Source organism: Octopus sinensis, linkage group LG11 (genome assembly GCF_006345805.1).
Source record: "Octopus sinensis linkage group LG11, ASM634580v1, whole genome shotgun sequence".
Classification (NCBI taxonomy): Eukaryota; Metazoa; Mollusca; class Cephalopoda; order Octopoda; family Octopodidae; genus Octopus; species Octopus sinensis.
Window position 1 is genome coordinate 61,464,555 of NC_043007.1, and position 27,500 is coordinate 61,492,054.

At 36.5% G+C, this 27,500-nt stretch overlaps 1 protein-coding gene across 1 annotated transcript in view; it reads right to left on the reverse strand.

The window, feature by feature from the left end:
• The window catches only part of LOC115217671, a 337,402-nt gene that overhangs the window by 149,644 nt on the left and 160,258 nt on the right, over window positions 1-27,500 (reverse strand). The window contains exons 26-29 of the mRNA XM_036507562.1: window positions 18,021-18,167; window positions 12,521-12,667; window positions 6,676-6,822; window positions 36-182 (exon numbers count right to left, since the gene is read on the reverse strand). Of these exons, the coding sequence (XP_036363455.1) occupies window positions 36-182; window positions 6,676-6,822; window positions 12,521-12,667; window positions 18,021-18,167 (588 nt within the window). The remainder of the gene's footprint in view (window positions 1-35; window positions 183-6,675; window positions 6,823-12,520; window positions 12,668-18,020; window positions 18,168-27,500) is intronic.

Sequence of the window (27,500 nt, forward strand, 5' to 3'; positions counted from 1 at the left end):
GTGTATGTAAGTATGTATGTACATATTAGCATTACCTGTGGTTTTTGAGTGAGAACATATCTTTTCGGAACATAAAACATCTCCGCTGGGCTTGCATGTGCACTGATTGCATTTGTCAATGGCTATGAACATTTGCCCAATTACGTATACTTTTCCGTCATAGTGGCATTCTACTTTAGTTACTGAAAGAGACAAAAAAGTGTGCACCGATTCAAATGAAGCTTCCTCACTCAAAGAATATAATGACAAAATGTTTTTACCACCATGGCCTTAAACGTATACAAATACATAATATATATATATATATATATATATATATATATACCGTTTACGAGTCCCTAATCAGGGAAAATGCACTCGTAGACCTGTCAGTAGTGTAGTTATGTTGAAGGGTGTAGTACAATATATCCATTACGGCCGATCTTAGTAATCGATTTCGCACAGATAACCGTCCGATTATGTAACCCTGCGCTCTTTAGAACTATCGCAACAGTTCTCTGTTGTTCGAGGTGAATATAGACATCCAGTTTCTGGTTGCTATGAAAACAATGAAGAAACTAATTGAGCAGGTGATTGAGTTAAGAGGTATGTCCCTTGATAGCACGGATATCGTTTTTTTGTGGGGGGGGGGGGGTTGCAAGCCGGCAAGATATTTTTGGAAAAGAGTTTATGGTAAATGTGTATCCCATTAAGGTTGGTATTCTTGTGGAAATGGAATGTGTGTAGTACTACTATATATATATATAGCCGCTTCGGGTGGTGGTGCGGGTGCATGCACGTCTGTGTTCGTTACTGTGTTTTCTCTCTTCTATATTTTGGTTAAATTCTTGGAGCATTTATGTATACATGCGGTATGTGTAGGTGTACAATATGTCTGGGAGCTTATATTGGGGGTATGGTGAAAAACGTCTATTGGGTGGGTGTCTGCCGTGCTGGGGCATGTGTTTGTTTGTGGGTGTGTTAGTGTATGTTCTGGTCAAACTCTTTCCCGACTCCCAGGTATTGGTGGAAGGCTGAAGTTCGGAGACTGGTGGTTATAGTAATGATGGGGCACGCATGTATGACAGGCTGTACTTCCTTTCATGTAGGCAAGGATTAAATATATCACTTCTGCTATTCAGGTAAATGCCTGGGTGCTGGGAGCTCTTTGAAATCGCCCTTTTCGCAGCCAGGCGTAATCTGCACTTCCTCCTGCTATTGAAACACGCTTTACATTTCTCTAGAATCTTCTACTTTATGCTGTACTCGGTGGTGTTTTCTTTCAATGACAGTACGTGTTGGCAAGGGTTGTGGCATTACGTACCTCCGGGATGTTAAAGGAGGACTTGTGGTTGTTGTAGCGTTTTCGAAGGGGCCTTCAGGAGCTCCCACATACTTTCGCACATTTGGTTGCCCATTTGGTCCCATCGCAGTTACCTCTGCCTCGTATACGACGATCTTTGTATTACAGTTGTCGTTCAGTGGACATGTTGTTTTACCCCTACATGAGCATCCTGTCTCAGGTGTGGGCATACCTACTAAAATGCTTCTTACATTGGGTGCACAGGTAAAGGAAATTCTCAGGGTGTGCCTATTAAATATTTTGGTTAACTTATTTGCACGGGGTAAGTGCTTGTCTACTAAGCTAAGGAAAATCTTACCTACTCGAGTTTTAACATTTGAATGGAAGGGTGGTGTGAACCACAACACTTTCCGGCGACGCTTTCTTTTGGAAGGACTAAGGTCTGGCATGTAACTAATTCTATCCCTGAAACCGCTGGCGGCCAAAGCCTCACTATAGTACTGGCGTGTAACATAAAAAAGGTCTCTTTGTTTGAAGACAAGTTAGAGATTCTATTGCTGACGTCCTTTACCACATTCTTCAAAACAATTAATTCAAAAAAGTATTGTCAGCTGTAGGCGTTATACAAACATCTGCATAGAAAGCATTTATCATTTCTCAATGATAAAGGATTGTTGCTCTTACAAAATAAGGAATATCATATACTGATATTGACCAAGTTACCCAGGAAAACAATAAGGACCTAAAATTAGAAGTGTTGCTTCTTCATCCTTACTCTCCTCATCTTGCCAAATTTAATGTCATCTTTTCACATAATTTTCACATTATTTAGAAAGAAAACAGTTTATTCATGAAGAAGAGGTTAAACATGACATTCAGTGTCTCCTTGCTTCGAAACCCGAAGAATTTAATGATCGATAGCTTGCCAATTAGCCAAACATATTGGATTATGTTTTCAATTTTGCGGAGAAATATTATCGTGGTTAAGAATAATAATTTTGACCAAAAACGCATTCGCTTCTTACCCATCTTGAAATGGGCTAGGTCTTTGTTTCTAATGTAATATAATATAATACAATATAATATAATATGATATAATATATATATATATAGGCGCAGGCGTGACTATGTGGTAAGAAGCTTGCTTCCCAACCGTATTGGTGTAGTGTTCAGTCTCACTGCGTGGCACCTTCGACGAGTATCTTCTGCTATAACCTCAGGCCTATCTAAGCCTTGTGAATGGATTTGGTAGACGGAAACAGAAAGAAGCCCGTCACACACACACACACACACACACACACACACAAATATATATATATCTAAGTCTGTATATAGGTTTGTGTGTCTGTGTTTGTCCCCCCACTACAATCGCTTGACAAATGATGTTGCTGTGTTTATGTCCCCGTAACTTATTGGTTCGGCAAAAGAGACCGATAGAATAAGTACTAGGCTTACAAACAATAAGTCCTGGCTTCGATTTACTCGACTCAAGGCGGTGGTCCAGCATGACCGCAGTCAAATCACTGAAAAAAATTAAAGAATAAAAGAATAGAGAAATACACACACACACACACACACACACACACACACACACACACACACACACACACACACACAGAGGGTGCGTAAGGTATTTGAGGATATGCTTTATTTTGGCCATTGCTGCATTTTTGCTAACTCTGTGTAATCTTTGTTTCAGAAAATAATAATGGCAGACCCTCAGCTTACTCAAGAAATGAAGGGACATGTTATTTTGGTGATAAATATCCCGATTTTTAAAATTGCCAGATCTTTCGTTTGTAAAGGTTGTAAGGAGCTAGAGACTGAAGATGGAAACGTATCACCATTATCAAAGCATAAAAAGCATTCTAAACGCTCTGAAATTATCAGAACACTTGAATTAATCCAACAAGTTCAACAGACCATTGGTTACAATCCCATAAACTCCATGAGGTCAATTGCAAAAGATCTCCATGTATCAGAATGAACAATCAGAAATGTTGTCCATGAAGACATCCATTATAAGTCTTATATGACGAAGAAAGTTCAATTTGTCAGAAAGAGCAAAAGAAAATCACTACATCAAATCTAAAATGATCTTAAACAAACTGAAAAATCCAGCAGATTTGGGTTTTTTAAACGAGAAAAACTTCGGCCAAGATAAAAAATGACAGATGGTCATGTGCTGATTCTTCTGAAATTCCAAGTGTTATGCATATAAAATTTCCTGCAATTGTCATGGTTTCAGGGGTTGTCAGCAATGAAGGACATGTGATGCCTCCTTGCTTCTTTCCACAAGGCCTTAGAGTTAACTCTGCCGCATACATTGAGGTCCTGGAAATAACTGTTAAGCTCTGGATAGACAGTGTTTGAAAAGGTTCGAGGTAGAACTGACCCCTCCTAAAGAAATTACGAGGGACATTTGCAAGAATACAGTGATATTTAAGACATTTGTGATAAAGGAGAAGAAAATTGAAATGGCAACCAAGGTACAAATTGAAAAGTGCTTGGCATCCGTCTAACCGGAAATCTCGTACCTGGCCAGGGGCGCCAAATACGCTACAGTGGAAGTGCGGTTCCCAACAGAAGAAAAGACCAGGCAACACTCCGTGGCCTCTCTGAAAACAGGAAATTATATTATTACCTATTTCTTTATTACCCACAAGGGGCTAAACATAGAGGGGTCAAACAAGGACAGACATAGGTATTAAGTCGATTACATCGACCCCAGTGCGTAACTGGTACTTAATTTATCGACTCCGAAAGGATGAAAGGCAAAGTAAGGGTAGAGGAGATACCACCGGAGGTGGATGTTGCCTAGTTGGTCGCAGCAATAACGGTGGGCTTGGAAGAGAAAATATCGATCCTCCAAGCCACGAGAACACTAACGCAGAACTAACTGGGGAAGGGACTGGAAATGATCATCCGGGAGATTTAGAAAATATCATCGACACCATTGCGGTGGGTGATAAGAGACTGAAAGTTGTAAGGGAGGGCAGAAAGCCGCGTTGCTACAAGTGTGGCCAGAAGAGCTACATAAGAGCGGAATGCCCTCCACCTCTCGCAAAGGCATTTGTGTTCCCACCGGTAATGAGGGAAACCGCACTTCCAACTATTGAGGCGTCAAATGAGGGAGTATGCGAAGAGGAGCCATGAGCGACAGAAAAGAAAGAAGGGAGGAATAGATAGCAAATGGATGGAATAAAGTCACCAAAAGAAATAGAGAAAAGGAAGCGAAATCGCACCAGTGATGATGACCCCACCCTACACCCACCCTTCCCTGCTCCACTCTACCTCTCCCTACCCCCACGGACACCAGTCCTCGTCTTGCCCCACAAAACATTGACCCTGAGCCTGACCCTACGGACACACAAGCAGACATACAAGAGCCCCAAATCCCCCAGCCCCCACCTTGTGAAAAGAGTTGTGTTATAGCTTTCAATGAACTGAATAATGTGCTCACGAAAGAAATTGACAGCTTAACGGACACTGAAAATTGATATTCCTGCTTGTACGAAGTATCCCTTAAATATGAGATGTGTTATTGTTAGCAGAAGGAAATTTCGCAGACTGAAGGAGGAGTTCGGGAGAAGTGTGTACCTTACGAACCTTGAAGCCGATATCGAAACATTGCCATCTACGGTGAGTCTTCTAGATATTTTTGAAAATGATGGAAAATCTTTAATAGTGTAATTGGTTGTAAAAGAGTTCAATGTGGTCACTCGGAGTGTGGGGTTCGAGTGGCCGTCATTCTACCCCTTCATTAATTTTATTTCATCTATTTTTCATTCATTTTCCCCCCACTTATGTGTTTTTGTCTGTCCTTGTGCGGTCCCGTTTATTTTTAACTCTTTATAGTTGATTTTAAATAAATTCGTAATTTGGACGCATCATGTATTCCCCGATTGTTAGCAGCGCAGAGAGAACAAGCTACTGGCCGATTACAAGCAAAGTAGCGTGCCCTGGTTGTTGTGAAAGCTTAAAATGTCCATGTCAGCACTATCTATCACCTGCAACAGTGATACAACACTAACAGCCTGCAGAGGGCGCCTCCAGGTGACCACGGCCAGGCAGGACTACATCATCTACCTGCAACACATCCGTGATCGCTTCAGACCGCCAGCGTGATAGCACGAGAGACTATTGGCATAGGACAACGACCCTTCAGCGACGACACAGTACGACGTCGACTGGTCGCCAACAACTTTCGTTGCCGTCGTCCTGCTCGAGGGTCTGTCCTCACCACCCGCCACGGTCAGGCACGACTACAGTGGAATACACAGCACCGACACTGGCGGCATCAACAATCGAGGTCAATAGTTTTCTCTGACGAGAGCCGGTACTGCGTTTCCACCTCGGATGGCAGAGTGAAGATATGATGTAGGAGGGAGTGAACGATACAGAGACGCATATGACAGGAAGAGAGACGCGTGGGGTGGCCAAAGAATCATGGTTTGGGGTGATACAGGCTCGAATCAGAAAATTGAGCCCCATGTATTCCAAAATGTTAGTGCAGGCAGAGGGAATGGCATCACAGCGCAACGCTTCGTAGACCACAGCCTAAGACCTTTCATCGTGCCCTTTTTCGCGCGTCACCATAGCCATGTGTTCCAGCAGACTAGTACTCCCTCCCACACGGCGAGGGTCACCATGGACTTCTTGCATCAGCACAACATTAGAACCAGGCCGTGACCGGCTCTCAGCCCGGATTTGAACTCAATTGAACACCTGTGAGATGAAATCCTGAGACGGCTGAACCGGGTGGTCCCAAGGCCGACAACTAGTGTGAAACTGAATGCAGCTTTCCTCAGTGTGTAGGCTCAGGTGCCAATGGTTTTTGTGAACTGCCTCACGTATTCCCTGTACCGACGGTGTGTGGCCGTTTTGAACACCAAGGAAGGGCATACGCGGTATGGAACATGTCACGCCCTACAATCTCGATGTGCTGGATCCGCCCACTACCAGAACACATGACAACAACCCACAGACTGTGGTCAAAGTGCATCCAAGAAATTGACTTGATCAGGTTTATCAAAATTTATCTCTGACATAATGAAATTAAAACATATGTCACAGTCACACACGTCTCACGTTTCTTTCGCAGTTCAGTGTATAGCAAAATCAAAGACCAGCCTGTAAGAAATGGACCATGCAAGTTGTCACATAAACAACAATTATCGTGACTGCCTTTCATTTTACACGAATAAGTGTTTTTCCATTTTTAAACTCGTTCTGTCTACGTTTCGGTCTGTAACACCGAGTATACTGAATATAACACAGAAAGTGACTGAAAAATTGAAATTTAACTCTAGTAAAGAAGTTGGAGATGTTGTGCGTCAGAACTTAACTAGTGATCAGTAAAATCTGTTTGGAAAGAATCTTTTAGTTATTACCTGTAATTTTTGAGTAAGGGCATATCTTTTCGGTGCATACAACAGCTCCAGTGTACTTGCAAATGCACTGGTTACATTTATCTACGGCTTCGAACGTTTGTCCAATGATGTATGCTTTTCCGTAGTAGCGGCATTCTATTTTAGTTACTGAAAGAAAAAAAAGTTTTAAAAAATGAGTGTACGAATTCAAGATGAAACTTAAGCTTCCTCACTCACAGAATATAACAAGAATTTTCATCAGCTTAGCCTTAAGCATACATGTTTTATTATGTTGTGAAACAATTGACCTTAAATAAGAATTTCCAATGGTTAAATAAATTTTATCATACTATATTTCTCTCATTATTTATAACTTAATGGTTTTCTCTTGTGCCTTACTTTATATTCTATATGTTTTGTAGAATGATACGTTAACGAGCTTTCCCTATATAATCACAAATGCAATTCTTTCCCAAATAAACTTCACTTCATATTCGAGGCTCCGATTGCATCTCATAGTGTAAACAGCTGTAAGCTAATGAAGTTTATAAGATAATCATTTATTTCATTGCCATCTCTCTCTCTTTCTCATATATATATAGGGCGGCTTTTAAGCTAGCTCCTGTGGAGGGCTCTTCATTAGGCCTTGGCCCAACAATGACACTTCATGCATTGAGTACATACTAAATTTTATTAAACTTTAGCAATATTTTTCAAGTAATGAACAATTTTCATCAAAACAATGATAGAATATGTCAACTTGGAACTTATTGCAATGCTGCATGATGAATAACAGTACCACCACCATCTGCCATACACACACCATTCAGACTTCTGGCGCTACCACCATCAATACCTTTGACTTCGCCGCCTTCCCCTCCATCACGATCACCACTGTCTTTCACATCGCTTACTCTCACTTTATCCCTCATCGCCTCGGCTATTATCACCACCAACACTACCACCATCACCGCCACCTCCGCCTCTATCACAACTACAGCTCATAATATTACTATCATCCCATTACCATCACAAAAAGGCAAAAGGTGTATGTTACTTCAGCGTGTTAGTGGTTAGTGGTCAGTCCCTCTTCCTTTTACACACGTACTCTTTCTCTCTCTCTCTCTCTCTCTTTCTCTCTCTCTCTCTCCCTCTGTGTCTATCTTTGCCACGGCCGTCAACGTCTCTATGCCTACTGTTATCTCACCTAAACATGAGCAATAGTAGGAGTGTCAATGAATAGTGAGATAGGGCAATATAGTGTGACACACTGACACACAGAAATTAGTTTCGCATTTATTATATTATATTATATTATACTATATATATATTATATATATATATATATATATATATATATATATATATATATATATATATATATATATATATATATATATTATATATATATTATATATATATATATAATATATTATATATATATATCTATATATATATATATATATATATATATATATATATATATATATATATATATTATATATATATATCTTATTATAAAAGGCAGATTGATCTGCCTCCCTTTGGGAGTTATACAAATCTACATATAGGATTTCTTCAATTACAATTTACCTTGCATTTTTAAGAGTACAATGCATCGCGTCATGCCAGGTCCAGTTTTAAAATTTAAACTCCAGTTAAGCAAAATTTACAGAAAACTCACATTCTGGTGTGTGTGTCAAATGCTTTTCTTAGTCTGGTTTACAGCACACGCAAACGCACACACACAGTGGGCAACGAATAAAATGAAAGTAATTGACTTACTGTAGTGAGTGATTCTTTCACTCTGCCTCCCACTTCCTCTTTCCACACAGACACGCAAATATATAAATAAAATTGTAAGCTAACGTGCGTGTGTGTGAGTGGGTGTGTTTGGGTGTGCGCGCGTGTGTGTGTGTGAGGGTGCGTGTGTGTGTGTGTGTGTGCGTGTGCGTGAGTGTGTGACAGGAAAGTTTTTTTACGACCAATATAACACCTATATCCAAGTAGCAGAAAGATAAGGCAGTAAGGTGTGATTTGAGGGAGATTTGGCTGCTATTTCTACCATGTCTAGCTGCCATGTAGGGGTCTCCCTCATAGGCTCATACATACATATATACATAGATAAGACAGTAAGGTGTGATTTGGGGGAAATTTGGCTGCTATTTCTACCAGGTCTAGCTGCCATGTAGGGGTCTCCCTCATAGGCTCATACATACATATATACATAGATAAGACAGTAAGGTGTGATTTGGGGGAAATTTGGCTGCTATTTCTACCAGCTCTAGCTGCCATGTAGGGGTCTCCCTCATAGGCTCATACATACATATATACATAGATAAGACAGTAAGGTGTGATTTGGGGGAAATTTGGCTGCTATTTCTACCAGGTCTAGCTACCATGTAGAGGTCCCCCTCATTGGCTCATATATATATACATACATAAGACAGTAAGGTGTGATTTGAGGGAGATTTGGCTGCTGTTTCTACCAGGTCTGTTAGGCCTTCTCATGTAAACTCAAGCTTTCTCATGCCTTGAACATAAGACCAAAGCAGAGAATGTATTCTTTTATTCTTCTGCTTTTTCCAGCCATTGGTCTGTGGCCATGCTGGGGCAATGCCTTGAAGAATTGTAGTTTAATGAATCAACTCGTTTTATTTTTGTAAGCATTGTACTTATTCTATCTGTTTCCTTTGTCAAACCACTAGGTGACAGGGATGTAAACACACCAACATTCGTTGTCAAGCAGTGGTGGAGGACAATCACAAGCACAGACACGCACACACACACATACATGCATACACATATACACACATACATACATACATACATATATATATATGTGTGTATATATATATTGCAGCGTGGAAGGTGTTTGTAAGCCATTTAAGAAACACACAAAAACCGTTACATTCACTTCAACATTTAAATTTAATTTGCCAAAATATTTTCGTCGCTTTGAGACCGCGACGTGTTCACTGACAAAAATATCGTGCTAACAGATCGCGGTCTCAAAGCGATGAAAATATTTTGACAAATTAAATTTAAATGTTGAAGTGAATCTAACGGTTTTTGTGTGTTTCTTAAATGGCTTATAAACACCTTCAACGCTGCACCTGTTTTCGTTCCAGCACACGATCTCAGATCAAGTCACTTGCTATGCAAGTAAATCTCTGTAACTATATATATATATATATATATTATATATATATGTATATTGGTAAAAACAGTAAGATAACAAAAGAAAGAAAGAGACCTCAATATTATGTAAATAGAGGAAATCTTTATATATAAAAGTGAGGTTGTGTCTGTCTCCTACGATTTAGATTCCTAACTACTCCCACATTTTGCGGTGCAGTTTAACCAAAACCGGGTATCTTATAGTCGTGATTCATATCGAGACCGTCTGGGTATTAGCGCGCGTCTACGATGAGTCTACGATTTAAAAAAAAATTTACCATCAATTTTTCCCATTTTTAATCCATTTTTGACATATAGAGGGAAGTAACTCTCTAAAATTTATTATTAAATCTCAGAACGTAAAAAGCTACAGTAACACCCCTCCCCCTTTGTGGTTAGCCATATTGAGATGGCTATTATACTTTACATCTCTAAAAATGCTTATATAATTATTTCCCTTACAAACCCGAGCAACGCCGGGCGATACTGCTAGTATATATATAAATGTATGCGTACGTAACCTATATAAGCGGTGATCGACATTTAGATGGAAACTAAACATATTTTTATCTTAGTTCGATGTCGCGACGAGCATCTAACAGAAGACACGCACACACACAGGCAAACATACACACGCACGCGATACACGCACATGTAAACACACATGTATGCATATATATATATATATATATATATATATATATATATACGCTTTATTAAAAAGCGGTAAATATATCACAAAAACTGTTACTCACAGTTTTACGTACCCGTTTGTCGGACAGTTTTGTTTAGAGTTCTAAACAAAACTGTCCGACGAACGGGAACGTGAAACCGAGTAACAGTTTTTGTGATATTTTTGCCGCTTAAAAATTTTTTTTTAAATTTTTAATGACGAACATTACTCTACCTCTTGTATTCGAGTACTATATTTGCCACCTTGTTTTGCATTTATGTGCTTACTCTGGTATATATATATATATATATATATATATATATATATATATATATATATATATATATATATATATATATATTCTGACTTGAAAGACTTCACCAGGTGGTGCTATTAAGTTAGACATGGCCTGGGCCAATAATGGCCGAAACCTATCAAAGTATCAAAGTATCAAAGTATATATATATATATATATATATATATATATATATATATATATATATATATATATATATATATATATATATATGTGCGTGTGTGTGTGTGTATATACGTATGCATGTATCTATGTATATATTGTTAATATGGCGTGTTATCCAGAGAGCACGTTTACTAAGGAAAGGAACAGACTACAATATTTTCTACATTAGGCATGGTTCCGTGGTTAAGAAGTTTCTTATGGACCCACGCAGTTCATGGTTCAGTCCAGCTGCGCAGCACTGTGGTGCAAGTGTCTTCTACTAGAAACCCGAGGAACTCAATACCTTTAAGAAAATATTTGTTCTGTCTACGGAAATGAAGGGGTAATGTTTCAGCGAGCTTTGATCAGCAAATTTTCCTGTTGTATAATCAGTGATCAACAAAAATAATTGATTGGGACAGACGAGTGTAGATGGCTAGCGTCGTTGTCGGCGCGTGCTACCACAGGTTACAGTCTGATCGAAAACGTTTGTTTGATATGAGCACGCCGAAACCCATTTTTGCCAGTGATTCGTGTTTGCCATCATTTCATAAACTTTTCAACAACCGATTTTGCATTGACTTTCATATGCCAAGATCTATTTCTTTCTCTCTCTTTCTCTCCCCCGCTCTGTCTCTCCTACTCTCTCTCTCCCGCTCCCTCTCTACCTCTCCTGCTCTCTCTCTCCGTCTGACATACTCACACAGACACAGGTTCAAATACATGCGCGCAACACATACAAAGTTGGTGCAGCATGGCCAAAATGGTTTAGAAGTTAGCGTCTTAAAGACGAAATACCGGTTTCGATTCCACTGCATGAAGTCTTGGACAAATGTTTCCTGCCACAATCAGGTTTTCCCTTGTCTTGTGAATTAAATTGGGAAACTATATAGAAGCTGGTCTTGAGGATTGCATCTGCAATTCCAAAAGCTACATTCTTGTCATCTGCTCGTGTCACACTTATTCTACCTAAGAATTACATTAAGGGGACATGTTTCTCCTGAATACCTAAGCATTTAAACTTTATTTCAGAAGCAGGTTATTTACCTGATTGGACAATGGAATCCTCATTATCGAACGATGAAGATCCACCACACATACGCTCGCATGCACACGCAAGCACACACGCACACACATAGACTCACACATGCACACACACACACACACACACACACACACACACACATCGTACACACATTCACAAATGTCCATACATACCATCTAAATACCGCCATCTACGCACACACAGACATGTGACCCACTGCATAATAGCAAAATCAAAGGTCAACCAGTAAGGAATGGATCATACAAGTTGTTGCCACATAAACATTAATAACTGTGACTGCCTTTCAGTTCACACGAACAAGTGTTGTTTCCATTTTTATATTCGTCCCTTCTACGTTTCGATCTTTACCAGCGAACACACTGAATAAAACACAGAATGTGATTGAAAAATTGACATTAAACTCTAGTAAAGAAGTTGGAGATGTTGCGCGTTAGAACTTAACTAGTGATCAATAAAATCTGTTTGGAAAGAATCTTTTAGTTATTACCTTTAGTTTTTGAGAAAGGGCATTTCTTTTCGGTGCATATAACAGCTCCAGTGTACTTGCAAATGCACTGATTGCATTCATCTGCGGATTCGAACGTTTGCCCAATTACGTATATTTTTCCGTTGTAGCTGCATTCTATTTTAGTGACTGAAAAGGGAAAATGTGTAGAAATTCAAGATGAAAACTTAAGTTTTCTCAGTCATAGAATATAACAACAAAAATATTGATCAGCTCAGCCTTACACATACACAAATATACATAGAGATATACTTATAAAGATATTGCGACGTGAGCCTATCATATGTATATCTATATACGATGGACTCCCATGTCGAAGACGACGTATGAGTGTCTAGCTTTATCCGAACGTCGTGTACAACCAATTTGTTTATAGTGATCAAGTTTATGTGCTGTACATTAGCTCACTCCCTCCATCAAATCGACGCTGTCTGTATATGTGAACGGTGTACCACGCGTCAGGTGTTGAATTGATTGCTGAGTAATGTCAGACTAAGTGATGTGGTGAAGTACACAACGCACCACTCGGTCTAGAAAATGAAACCATGGTCCCGCAACGACCACATCACTAGGTCATCCGTTCTCGATCGCATTTAAATATAAACGTGTAACTGCGATCGAGATATAAATGGCAACGGAACATACTGTTGCCTTAATTAGGCGTGCCTACGAGCATCCAGCCAACTTATAAACAAGGGCAAAAGAAAAAATTCTAATGCCAAATATGCCGAAAATCGACTTAAATCGTCAATAACCATATAATTCATCACTATAAGCACGCGTCTCGAAGCCGACAGAAATTTCAAAAAATTCCGTTATTAACGTATCTATTCCGTTATTAACGTATCGGTCCCGTTATTATCGTATCGGAACCGATACGACAATAACGGAATTTTTTGAAATTTCTGTCGGCTTACTTCGAGACGCGTGCTTATAGTGATGAATTATATGGTTATTGACGATTTAAGTCGATTTTCGGCATATTTGGCATTAGAATTTTTTCTTTTGCCCTTGTTTACAAGTTGTTTATAAATTTAACCTTTAAAGGTATTTTTTAATACGCTGGCCATTGATAGAATTTTTTCGAAAAATTTTATCCTATATCAGATGTAAATTTATATATATATATATATTGATAAAACGGTAAGATAACAAAAGAAAGAAAGAGACCTCAATATTATGTAAATAGAGGAAATTTATCTATACAATATGTTACATTACTCGGTAGTCAAGATAATGGAGAGATGGCTTATCTGGAAAAGCAGCTTAGACCCTACTACATGTCTAAATACAAGGACAGAGCTTTTCGGATCATGCCCACATGTGACTAAATTTCTGTTACGTTTTTGGTCCCCTAAAGAAAACAGATAGAACATGCTTTCTATGTTATGTCCCAAGAAGAATTTATATATTTTTATATATTTTTATATATTTTTATATATTTTTAATATATTTTTTATGTATTTTTATATAATTTTTATGACGAAAAATGCGAGCGATGTATAAGTACGCAGGCAAGCAGAGTTATAACAGAGTAATTTCCCTTTATTTAACGGTATTTTTTCATAACGTTTTCAAATAGCCAGATAACCGAAGAGATGGTGTTGTGGATTTCCACTTCGGCATCTGAAACTCAGAGTTATCTTGACTACCGAGTAATGTAACATATTGTATATATATATATATATATATATATATATATATATATATATATATATATATATATATATATATATATAGTGTGACATCCAGAGAGCGCGTTTACTAAGAAAAGTACAAGATTTTACCGACGAGGCATTATTTTGTTGTCAAGGAATGTCCTTCGCAACCATAGAGTTTCTGGTTGAGTCCCACTATGCGGCACAGTGGTCAATTGTTTTCTACCTGCATTAGATATGAAGCTGTAAGTGTCCGGACATACCATCGATGCTTTGACTAGTTTTGATTAGGTAGTCTGTCTGTTGCAGATACCCCTTTATCGAGACTATATTGTTTTCAATGATAAACAATAATAACACTGTGCAACACTCAAAAAAGTACAGGAGATCTGTGGCCATTTTTATATGCAAAATGACATTGGAAATCCATTTCTGGCCGTCTTTTTGTTGAATTAGGCGTGGTTTCTATAGAATTGTCACTGTATACCCTATTTTTCATTATTATTAAACAAAATTCTCTACCGCATTGTATAATGGGTTTCAATCCAGGGCTAGAGACCAATCTTAGTAACACCTACAATGTAATTCAAAGCTTATGTTTAATATTATTTTTTATCGTTCAGATCTTATTTGTTTTCAAGAATGAGTGCAAGACAGTTAAAAAATGATCCAAAGAGATTCTGTTATATCTGTGAGGAATTGACTTATGCTAAAGAAAACGCAGTATTACAGGCCATATCAAGAAAATATACAGGGTGTACTTCGATTTTTACTTAGGAAACCAAGATAAGTCATGGACTCCTCATGTGTGTTGCCTTACATGTGTGATGACATTGAGTGCTTGGTATGCAGGAAAAAATGTTCACATGAAGTTTGGTGTGCTGATGATTTGGCGTGAGCAGAAAAATCACTCTAGAGATTGCTATTTCTATCACCATGACTTTACAGGCTGTACTACTGCAAAGAAAAAGAAACACATTGTTTGCCCAAATTTGCAATCAGCAATACGCCCAATAGAGCAATCAGAAAATTTACTTGTGCCCAATCCTCCAGATAAAGAAATGAAGAGTTCCAGCAGTGCTGATGAACACTCCAGTGGTGAATGTGTAGAGCTCAATGATCCAGAAAGTGAGAAACCAATACCATTTTCTCAAGAGGCTCTAAATGACTTGTGCAGGAATCTCTATTTAACCAAAGAGAAAAGTGAGTTTCTGGCATCAAGGCTTCAATAACGTAATCTTCTTGAGAAAGGAGTGAAGATAACACTGTACAGAAAGCGTACACAATGGTAACACTCTGCATTCTGTTCCCATAGGTTATAGCACAACCCTGAAAGAATCTTATGAAAATCTGAAAGCAATTCTAACAAGGATACAATATGATGACTATACTTGGAATATTTATGCAGATTTTATGGTTGTGGTCATGCTTACTGGCCTTCAGCTTGGCTATACTAAATGTTGCTTCTTCCTGTGCTTATGTAATTTCAGAGCAAGAGCTGAACATTAAGTACACAAGGATTGGCCGATCCGAGATGAAATTGAGCAAGGAAAACAACATCATGCACAAACCACTTGTGAAAAGTGATAGAATTTTTTTACCACCTTTGCATATTAAACTTGGTTTGTTTAAGCAATTTGTGAAAGCCTTGGACAAGGAATCCTCCGCATTTGCATATCTTGCAGAAAAGTTCCCTTCCCTGAGTCAAGCTAAAATTAAAGAAGGTTTCTTATTAGGTCCCCAAATTCGAAAAATTATACTTGATGAAACCTTCATCACACATCTCAAGAGAAAAGAGAAGCTTGCCTTTGAGTCATTCAAGAAAGTTTGCAATAACTTCCTGAACAACCATCGTTCAGAAGACTCTGTGCACATTGTGAATGATCTGCTGAGTCATTATCATGATATGGGATGTAACATGTCTCTAAAAGTACATGTGCTTCACTCCTCCCATTTGGATTTTTTTGCGGAAAATCTTGGTGATGTGAGTGATGAACATGGCGAAAGATTCCATCAGGATATTTCAGTGATGGAGTGACGATTCAAAGGAAAATGGAACCCTGGTATGTTGGCAGACTACTGCTGGGGTTTGTTTAAACTGACAGGTGTGTTTTTAATTCATAACCAATATATGTTTTGTTATACCAACTAAATATTTGTTTTGTTTTTTGTAACTATAAGTATTTGCAATGTTGTGTTCAATACGCAATATTATGCAGTGTATTATAAAACATATGGTTCATGGTACAGGAAAACGGTGCCTAATCTGGAGAAATAAAGATCAGAATCAGAATCAGGACAATTTTTTGACCTAGAAACAAGTCTTACTTAACTTGTACTTTTTTTGAAGCTGAAATTTGTTGCACAGTGTAATCGATTACACAGATGGCGGAAGGCGCCCAACGTTCTTCACGGCGAATGTTACGACAAATTGGACTATAATCGAAAAGGTTTGTCTTATACAAACACGCTGAAAGTAATTTTTGCCAGTGTTTCGTGTCTGCTATCATTTCAACACTCCTCAAAAAACATATTTCTTTTTACATTGTCCTCGCCTCGATGCTAAAGATAGTAGGCTAAAGCCGGAAAAGACATACCGTTCTCGTGATCCTGAGATATACATTGCTAAAACTTAAAACAAACACTAAAGAGACTGACAGAAATGTAATAGTAATCGCGATAGTAGAAAGAATAACAGGGAGCACATTTCGGACACCATCTCTGCTATCATCTTTTCGGAGCTGCTTGAAGAATGCGTTTAAGAAGATATTTTTTTCCTTCGACGTGAAAGGAAATGAATAAGTGATTGCCTACATTGTAATTATTTTATCTAATATATACACATGGACAAGCAATTTTTACGAGCGGCACGTGCAAGTCACTGATCGAAAAAACTTATTTCGATCTCATTTTTTTACTTACGCTGTCGTCAATCGTCAGGTGTAAAAGATAACGGGCGTCACCTTGACATGTCTTTTACTTACATGTGCCGCAATCTGTTCCTCTTTCTTTCTCTTATAGACACAGACACAGACAAACACACATACACATACTCACGCACAAACACGCACAAACACGCACACACACATACACATACACAGTTGGTGCAGTATGGACGAAATGGTTAAGAAGTTAGTTTCGTAAAGACGAGATCCCAGCTTCGATCGCAGTACATGGCGTCCTGACCAAATGCCTTAGACACAGATCGACCCACAACATTTGACCAAAGGTAGGAGACTATATAGAAGCTTGTCTGCAGATTTGCATCTGCAATTCCGAAAGATACGTTCTTGTCATATATTTGTGTCATTCTGATTCTGCCTTAGAATTACATTAAGGGCACGTGTTTCTCTGGAACACTCAACCACTTAAACGTTATTTCAGAAGCTGATCGGACAACTGAATCCTCATGGTCGACCGATGAAGATCTACACACACTCATACATGCATACACACAGAGACAGACACGCATACACACAAACACACATGCACATGTATACACACATATATACACCACCCCACCCCCACATACAGATACACACATACACACAGACATATAGCAAAATCAGTGCCCAACCAAGCAAAATCAGTGCCCAACACATACACACAGACATATAGCAAAATCAGTGCCCAACCAGAACGGAAAGAGGACCCTACAAGTTGTTGCTACATAAACAACAATAATTGTAAATGCATTTCAGTTCGTTCCACTTTCTGGCCCGTAACAGCGAAAATACTGAATAACCATGGTCAAGAAGTTGTGCATAAGAACTTAACTAGTGATGAGAAAAAAAACTGTTTGAAAAACATGTTTTAGTTATTACCTGTAATTTTTGTGGGAGGACATATCTTTTCGGTGCATAAAACGTCACCAGTGGGCTTGCATGTGCACTGATTACATTTATCAATGGCTATGAATGTTTGCCCAATTACGTATATTTTTCCTTCATAGCGGCATTCTACTTTAGTTACTGAAAAGAAAAAAAGAGTTGTGTACGAATTCAAGATGAAACTGAAGATTCTTCACTTAAAAAATATAACAAGAAAAAATATTGATCAGCTCAGCTGTACACACTCAATTCAGAAATGCACACAGACACACACATATACAGATATGACGAGGAGAGCTTACCATATGTATATGCATACATGCATAAATACACACAAACACACACACACACACACACACACACACACACACATATATATATATATACATATATATATATATATATGTATCTATATATATGTATATATATGTACCATACATACATACATACATGATGCATGCATACATACGTACATATATATATACTAGCATTAAAGACCCGTCGTTGCCGGGTCATAGTGCTAGTGCATGTATATATGTGTACATCTATATATATACATCTACACATAAAATGCAAAATACAAAGTTATATATTGATATCGCTAGTGATAACAATATTCAAAATATATAACAGACTGAAATTGTTAGCTCTTCTTTTTTCTCTACATTGTATACTTTATAGACAATAGTCTTTTCTTTAATTTAATTTTTTATTATCCATCTGGACTATTCCATTTCTGCACGCTAATTTTATTTTTAATTTATTCCCATTCATGTGAAACCACTTATTCAAGTTCAAATCATTGATGCAATTTTATACCAATTGCTATTTTTACGCTTGTTGTTACGATTATTATACTTTAGTTTGATTTTAATTATTACTTACTACATATAATTCAATTGTTATTATTATTTTTATTGTTAAAGTGAAGGCATCTGACATAAAATAGAGAAATATTTTTGTTTCACTTTTAACACGTAATACTGAAATAGTGGAGAAGATATGATATTGCTATGGGCTCGCTCTAGGCGAGAAGTTGAACATTTGTTTTTGCCCATGAAACTACATGGACCCTAAGTAAGGCATGTGTAAAATTTGAATGAAATTGGTTGTGTAGTTCTCAAGTTTTAGGGAATCGTAGTGGAGAAGATATGATATTGCTGTGGGCTCGTCCTAGGCAAAAAGTTAAAATTTCTTTGCCCATGAAACTACATGGACCCTAAGTAAGGCATGTGTAAAATTTGAATGAAATTGGTTGTGTAGTTCTCAAGTTTTAGGGAATCGTAGTGGAGAAGATATGATATTGCTGTGGGCTCGTCCTAGGCAAAAAGTTAAAATTTCTTTGCCGATGACACTCCCCGGACCTTAAGTAAGGCATATGTAAAATTTGAATGAAATTGGTTGCGTAGTTCTCAAGTTTTAGGGAAACACACAGACAGACAGACACACATTCTCAGTTTTATCTATCTATCTATCTATCTATCTATCTATCTATCTATCTATCTATCTATCTATCTATCTATCTATCTATCTATCTATCTATCTATCTATCTATCTATCTATCTATCTATCTATCTATCTATCTATATATATATATATATATATATTAGAAGAAATGAGGTACTCAGAGATTCGGATGGTTTTATATTTACAGATATTTATTTGTATATCACATGTTTTTATACATCATATATTATATATCATATATCATATGTATTAGCGCTTTCGTCCAGTCTAGTGGAGTTTTCAAATTGAACTAAGTTCTTGGGTAAAAGTTGACCATTTTTATAGTGTTATTGAGTGTGTAGTGGTGGGAAGGGATATGAGATTGTACAAGAGGGTGATGAATGGGGAGAAAGTAAGAGAGAGCATGTGTGTGTGCGTGTGTGTGTGTATGTGTATGTGTGCTTTTGTTTCTGAAAGAGGTGTTAAAGAAAAAGAAGGAAAGGAAGAAAAAGGAGGGAAAGAAGAAAAAATTGTTTGGTTGGTATTTTTGTAACTGGTCAGGATGTTTACTCCAAGGGGGGCAAAATGTCACTTTTCAAAAAAATTGTCTGGATTTCTTTTTTATCATTGTCTAGTGAGAGTTTGTGTGTGTGTGTGTATCTGAAAGACGTATTAAAGAAAATGAAGGAAAGGAGGAAGAAGGGGAGAAATTTTGTTGATATCCTTGCAGCTGTTTGTCAATAATAATTCTTGGCTTACAGTGATTGTAAATCCAGCTGTTTTTGTCCAAGGGGGGAAGCAAAATGTCACTTTTCAATAAATTGTTTGTATTTCTTTTTTATCATTGTCTTGTGAGAGTGTGTGTGTGTGGGTGTTTATGTGCGCGCGCGTGTGTGTGTACGTGTGTGTTTTTGTATCTGAAAGAAGTGTTAAGGAGGAATGGTCAAGTTGTTAAAAATAACCAGTCATTGGCTTTTAGCAATGGTCAAGCCAGCTGGGGGCCAGAATGTCACTTTTAAAAAAATTATCTGGATTTCCTTTTTATCATTGTCTTGTGAGAGTGTGTGTGTATGTATGTGCGTGGGTGTCTGCATATCTGAAAGGAGTGTAAAAAAAGTGTTTATATTTTTGCAACTGTAAATACCTTACTTTTATTCCCTATTCCCTACCAGGACTTAAGATATACATACATAAATACATACATACATACATAGATATATATTTAACAATTCTTATAAATAAATAAATTATTCATAGCAGTTATTATAGTCCACTCTGCGTTGTTGCGCCATTCCATACACGTTACATTTCACAAACAACGCACAATGCTTCCAGTGAAATGCAATACCTCTGTATATATATATACATACATACATGCATATATATATAAAACTATATATATATATATAATATATATATATATATATATATAATATATATATATATATATATATATAATTTTGCAATTAAGGACAACTACTTAATAAGGAAAACTTAACAAGAAATTGTCAGGTAGATAGCGTAAAAACCTCATAAGAGAAAAAATTTCGAAAATAATTATTTCTTATTGAACATATTAATTTATATATAGAGGGCATAATTATACATACATGCCAGGAGGCATTATATATACACATGCCAAACGCTAAGAGGGACAATCAGTCATTTCTACCAAAAATATTACTAATCCCACCGAATGCAATTTTTCAAAGTAAGACATTTAAAAATATAGGCCTGTATCACAGTGATTTCATACTTACGTAATCATCATGATTACGTAAGTATGAAATCACTGTGATACAGGCCTATATTTTTAAATGTCTTACTTTGAAAAATTGCATTCGGTGGGATTAGTAATATTTTTGGTAGAAATGACTGATTGTCCCTCTTAGCGTTTGGCATGTGTATATATAATGCCTCCTGGCATGTATGTATAATTATGCCCTCTATATATAAATTATATATATATATATATATATATATATACCGTAAATCCTCGAGTATAATCCGCATTTATTTCTCAAAATTTAAAGGTCAAAGTCCCTAGTGCGTACTATATACGAGGTTAAAAATGTAAAAATGAAAATTGTTTTCTAAGCAATGTCATAGTCTTTATTTCCTGTCCGGCATTGTTTATTCAGACGTATTTTGTGATGTCGGGCGCGAAAATACCTTAAGCTAAGCCTAAAAGCAATGAAGTCATAAAAGAATAATCTATAACTTGCAGTAAGCAACATTTATTAAACGTTATTACTGTAATTACTGTTATTTCTTTATTTTCTGCAAACAAAATGCACAAAAAAGCTACACGTTTACATCGTTATATGTACAATAATAATAAAGGACGTTACCGTATACATTTTTACAAACCAAGACGTTATATAGACCTCCTTGACTCAAGTTAGAGAAGGGGTGTTTCTCAGAGGTACAGCCCCCTAAAAATCCTCTGCGTATTATACTGAAGGGCGGACTATACTCGAAGAATTACGGTATATATAGTAGTAACAGAAAGGAGGAATTTCGATTATCCCCACGTGGTGAGTTGTAATGTATATAAGAAATTAAAAAAGGAAAATACGCACACTTACATAGTTTTAATATAATTTTTAATATATCGACCGGTTTCGCTATCGTTATTCATGATATTATGTTTTACTTATTTGAATATGTATTTTTTCTTAAGAAGAAATTTGTGTGTGATGATATTTACGAGTGAATGCCTTCACAGGTAAAAAAATAAGGGGAGGTAATTGGTTATCGTTATTATTGTTATTGTTGTGTGTAAGGGAGATAAGTTTAGCTTTCGATAATGGGAAAGGAATATATATGTACAGAAAAAAACAAGTTTCGAAAAACTTTTGTGAGGGGATTTATGTACAGTGATGTAATCGTGAATTGAAATATGTAAAAAGATAAAAGTTGATTATGCGTGCATATTAAGACGTGTTCTGTATTTTTCAATGAAAAAAGTTTCTTTATTTAAACGTTCTTGTGGGGAGATTGTGTCTTTGCACTGGTAGAAGGGTAAGACTGTGAAATTTGGTTTGATGTTATCTACACATTTTTCTATATGTTCACTGAGAGCAATTTGCCTGTATTGCGGGAAACAGATTTACTCTTTATGTAGAGTGGTTTTCTTTTTCAAGGTCATACTCGTTTGTCCAATATAGTTATATTCGCAACCCGAGCAGATTATTACATAAATTAGGTTCTCAGAGGCACAAGTAAAAGTAGTTTTAATTGTGAACCTCTGTCCTTGTTTGAAAAAGTAGGTTGGGGCAGGTTCCACAGTTTGGGTGTCCACATTTTTCAACTGTTGGTTTCGTGGTTATTTTGTAAAGCTTCACATTTGTTAGTAGTCGCTTTAGCGATTTGTCTTGCTTTTTGCATTTGATGAGTTTGTGTGCTTTAAACGTGCCAAACAATTAGTCATAAAAACACTAAGAACAACAAAACATAGTACCACACCTCATCTCAAAACATTACTATTTATATCAACACACAACTCCAGAAACGGTGAGGCATTCGACACTATTGTGCAAAATCTTCCTTTACTAACTAAATATCCAAAAATGAACGACATTCTGAAAACGCAACATGGACAAAATTTCTACTTAAGAAAAATACATATTCAAATAAGTAACACATAATATCATGAATAGCGATAGCGAAACCAGTCGATATATTAAAACTATGTAAGTGTGCGTAGTTTCCTTTTTTAATTTCTGATATATATATAATTTATTATTAAAGCTGCAAAAACATCACAATATGATGTTCTTGCAGCTTTAATACTAAAGCATATTACTCTACCTCAGGTATTCGAGTACTATTTTTTCCCATCTTGTTTCACATTTATGTGCTTACTTTGGTATATTTTGTATATATATATATATATATATATATATATATATATATATATATATATATATATATATATATATATATATATATATATATATACATACATATATATATATATACATATATATGCCTCTGTGTGTGTACCTATATGTATGTATGTATGTACGTGTATGCGTGTATATGTATATGCATATATGTGTGTATATATATGTAAGTATATGTGTATATATATATACGAATATATGTGTACACAATTGTTGTGTGTTGTGTTCGGTGTATGTATGTATGTATATATATATATATATATATTGATTATAAGGAGTATAAAGAATTGGAACATTTAAACTTTATCTTTATTTCCAGTTAGGTTATTCGTAGTAATTGTCCGACCCTATTTCGACTACACTAACTGCATATTGTTGTATATTTATATGCAACGATTTATGCATTTTTAGTACGATTTCTTCAAGGTATGTAAATACTACATTGTTCGAAGAAGAATGTTGCTCCATTACTAGTTTGAATTAGGCTTGGTAGCAATAATAAACCATGATATTCTACGATGAGATGTTTTTCTCAACTGATAATTACTAGGTAGTAAAAACCACGTGGTTATTAAAAGAAGTATTCAGTTGTATTTTAAATTCTTCTAACATTATTATTATTATTATTATTATTATTATTATTATTGTTTTAAAGTGCTTTTCGGTCATATTATATATGATCTTATAAACTGAATTCTATTCATATATTCTTTATATGCGTCTTATTATTATAGTTATGATAGTTATGTTTAGAGAAAAAAGTTTATTGAAATATGTAAATTCATGCATTCTATTATTTAAATATTTCACAAAGAAAACAGTGTTTGTGTAAGCAAGTAAAACTTCTTTCTTGTCTAATGTTAACTAATTTATTTTTCTAAGTAAAATGAAAACTATCAAAATGCAATCAGACTATAAAGTATGTAGAATCAATCAAAAATAAGTATTCTATAAATAACCTCTATCCAACTAGCCACGAACATTTGCCAACTTCAACAAACACTGAATTTTGCCCACCGAATCAGTTGAAAAAACATCTCATCGTAGAATATCATGGTTTACTACTACTACCAAGTCTAATTCAAACTAGTAACGGAGGAAAATTCTGTTCAAACAACGTCATACGTATATACAAATAATGCATGAGCGAATAATGCATGAATCGCTGCATATAAATATGCAATAATATGCAGTTAGTGCGATAGAAGCGCGTGTCGGGCAATTATTATGAGTAAACTAAATTGTAATAAAGATAAAGTTTGAATGTTCCAATTCTTCATTCTCCTTATTAACAATATTGTACTTTACACTCTAAGTAGCCAAAAAAATAAACTGGAACATCGGATGGAAGCTGAAGCAAGTTGACCCAAAAATGCATCATCTGAAGGAACCAGCCTTAGCTTTTCACTCAGAGAAATTCGGAATCTGATCTGCCTGGATATTATATCCCTCCTCTTACAATATATGTGTATGTGTGTGTATGTGCGTGTGAGTGAGTGTGTATGCGTGTGCGTGTATGTATATGTATATATATATATATAATATATATATATATATATATATGTGTGTGTGTGTGTGGTGTGTGTGTGTGTGTGTGTGTGTGTATGTGTGTGTGTGAATAGATGTCTAGGTACACACATTCATGTATATGTATATGTGTCTGCGTGCTGGGCCTTTGAGCGTGTGTCTTTCTGTATTTGTGAGTGCCTTACAGTGCATATGTATATACATACATACATACGTACATAGATGCTCACACACACACTTATATATATCGTTGCTATTATGCAATATGTCTTAAGTCCAAAACGGTACTTTTTTCAGAAAACGAAAAGGTTTCACTATTTCATAGCAAAACCGTTGTACTGTACTTTGACAATTTTTGATATCCTGGCACCTGAAGCAGCAGGGGATACGATAGTTTGACGAAAAAAACCTGCTATCGCACCAAAAATAAATATTGAAAAAAAACGTATTTGGCCAAATTTGGACATACGCCAGTTTAACATAATAGCAACGATATATTTCCACTTTATACACATTTCTTATATATCTCTTTATTGACTTTCCCATAGTTGGGGCCCTTTCTTATATAATCACAAATGTAATTCTTTCCTAAATAAATTGCACTTCGGTCTGTAACAGCAAACACACTGAATAAAACAGAAATTCATTGACATATTGACATTTAAACCACGTCATGAAGTTGGAGATGTTGCACATTAGAACTTAATCAGTGATCAACAAAATCTGTTTGGAAAGAATCTTTTAGTTATTACCTGTAGTTTTTGAGAGAGAGCATATCTCTTCGGTGCATACAACAGTTCCAGTGGACTTGCAAGTGCAGTGGTTACATTTATCAATGGCTATGAACGTTTGTCCAATTACGTATATTTTTCCGTTGTAGAGGCATTCTATTTTAATGATTAAAAAGCAAAAAAAAAAAAAAAATTGTGTTAGATTCAAGATGAAACTGAAGCTTCCTCAATCACAGGATATAACAACAAAAATATTGATCAGCTCAGCCTTTCATATACACAAATATACATAGAGACATACATATAGAGATATTGTGACGAGAGCCTATCATCTATATACATATCGTGAGTACAACCACTCACCAATTGGTCATGCCTTCTCGATCGCGGTTATATATACTTATAACCGCGATCGGCATATAAATGGTAACAGAACATAATTTTACCTTAAGACAGAACTCACACACACACACACACACACGCGCGCGCGCGCACACACACACACACACACGTGCACACACACTTTAATATTGCGTGAAACCAAGAGGTCGCGTCTGCTAAGAATATTACAATCTACAAGATTTTACTAATCAGGCTTAGTTTTGTGGTTAAGGAGTTTCCTTCGCAACCACGTAGTTTCTGTTTCAGTCCCACTGTACGGCACTGTGAACAATTGTTTTCTACTAGAAACGCGAGCCAGCCAATGGCTTTGAGAAAATATTTGTTCTACCGATGGAAATGAAGCTGTAAGTACCTGGATATACCATCGATGCTTTGGCCAGTTTTGATCAGGTAATCCTTCTGTTGCAGAGTCCCCTTTATCAAGACTACTTTGTTTCCAGTGATCAACAATGATAATTGATTGGCACAGATGGCGGTAGGCGTCCAACGTTCTTGACGACGAATGTTACGACAGATTGGACTGTGATCGAAAAGGTTTGTCTGCTACGAGCACGCTGAAACCCATTTCTGCCAGACTTCCGTGTCTGCCATCATTTCAACACTGCTCAAAAACCTATTTCTTTGTACACTGTCCTCGCCTCGACGTTAAAGATGGTAGGCTTAAGCCGGACAAGACATTCCTTTCTCATGATGCAGTGATATATATTTGTAACGGTAGAATTTAATTAGTGTAACGGTTGAGTCACCAATTTGTAACGGTAGAAGTTTATTTTTTGTAACGGTTGAAATTAATTTGTAAACAATAATATGGAACGTCGGAGTCGTAATCAGTTTGTAAGGACTGGTTCTTCGTTGATTGCCATTATGTAAAGATGAAAGAATAGTGATTGAGTTGTGAAGAAAATATTTATTTTACCGTTACATTGTAAAATACCTTGCCTCGACGGGCAGGTGATAAAATCGTAAAGCATGCGAAGTAAAGATAGATGTCGTAGATTTTCCTTGTATAGTTTGTGTTTGTGTTCCCGTCATTGTGTAGTAGTAATTACAGATACAAATAGAGTGATTTTGTAAGAGAAAATAAAGTGAGCTAGTGAGAGAGTGTGGGACGAAACAACTGCTTCTTTGGTGGGTTACCATAGTTTTCCTTTTGTGCCCTTTTCTTTTGAGACGGCATTTTGTTCAGCCGATCAGCCAGACTCCGTTTTCACTAACTCACTAACTGACTTTTCCTTGGGGGGTTCTGGATATGTCTATCCAGAAGGATAGACATATCGTTGAGAACTATAGATTTCGCTGGTGGTACTTGTTATCTTAATTCTATCTTTTGGTGGATTATAAGAAGTTACAAGGGTCAAGTGGCGAAGACATTATTTTCCTTAGCTAAGGCATCTGGCAAATGTAAACTGCTGTCACAAAAAAAAACTATTGTTTTATTGTGAGAAAAGTGCTGTTGAAGT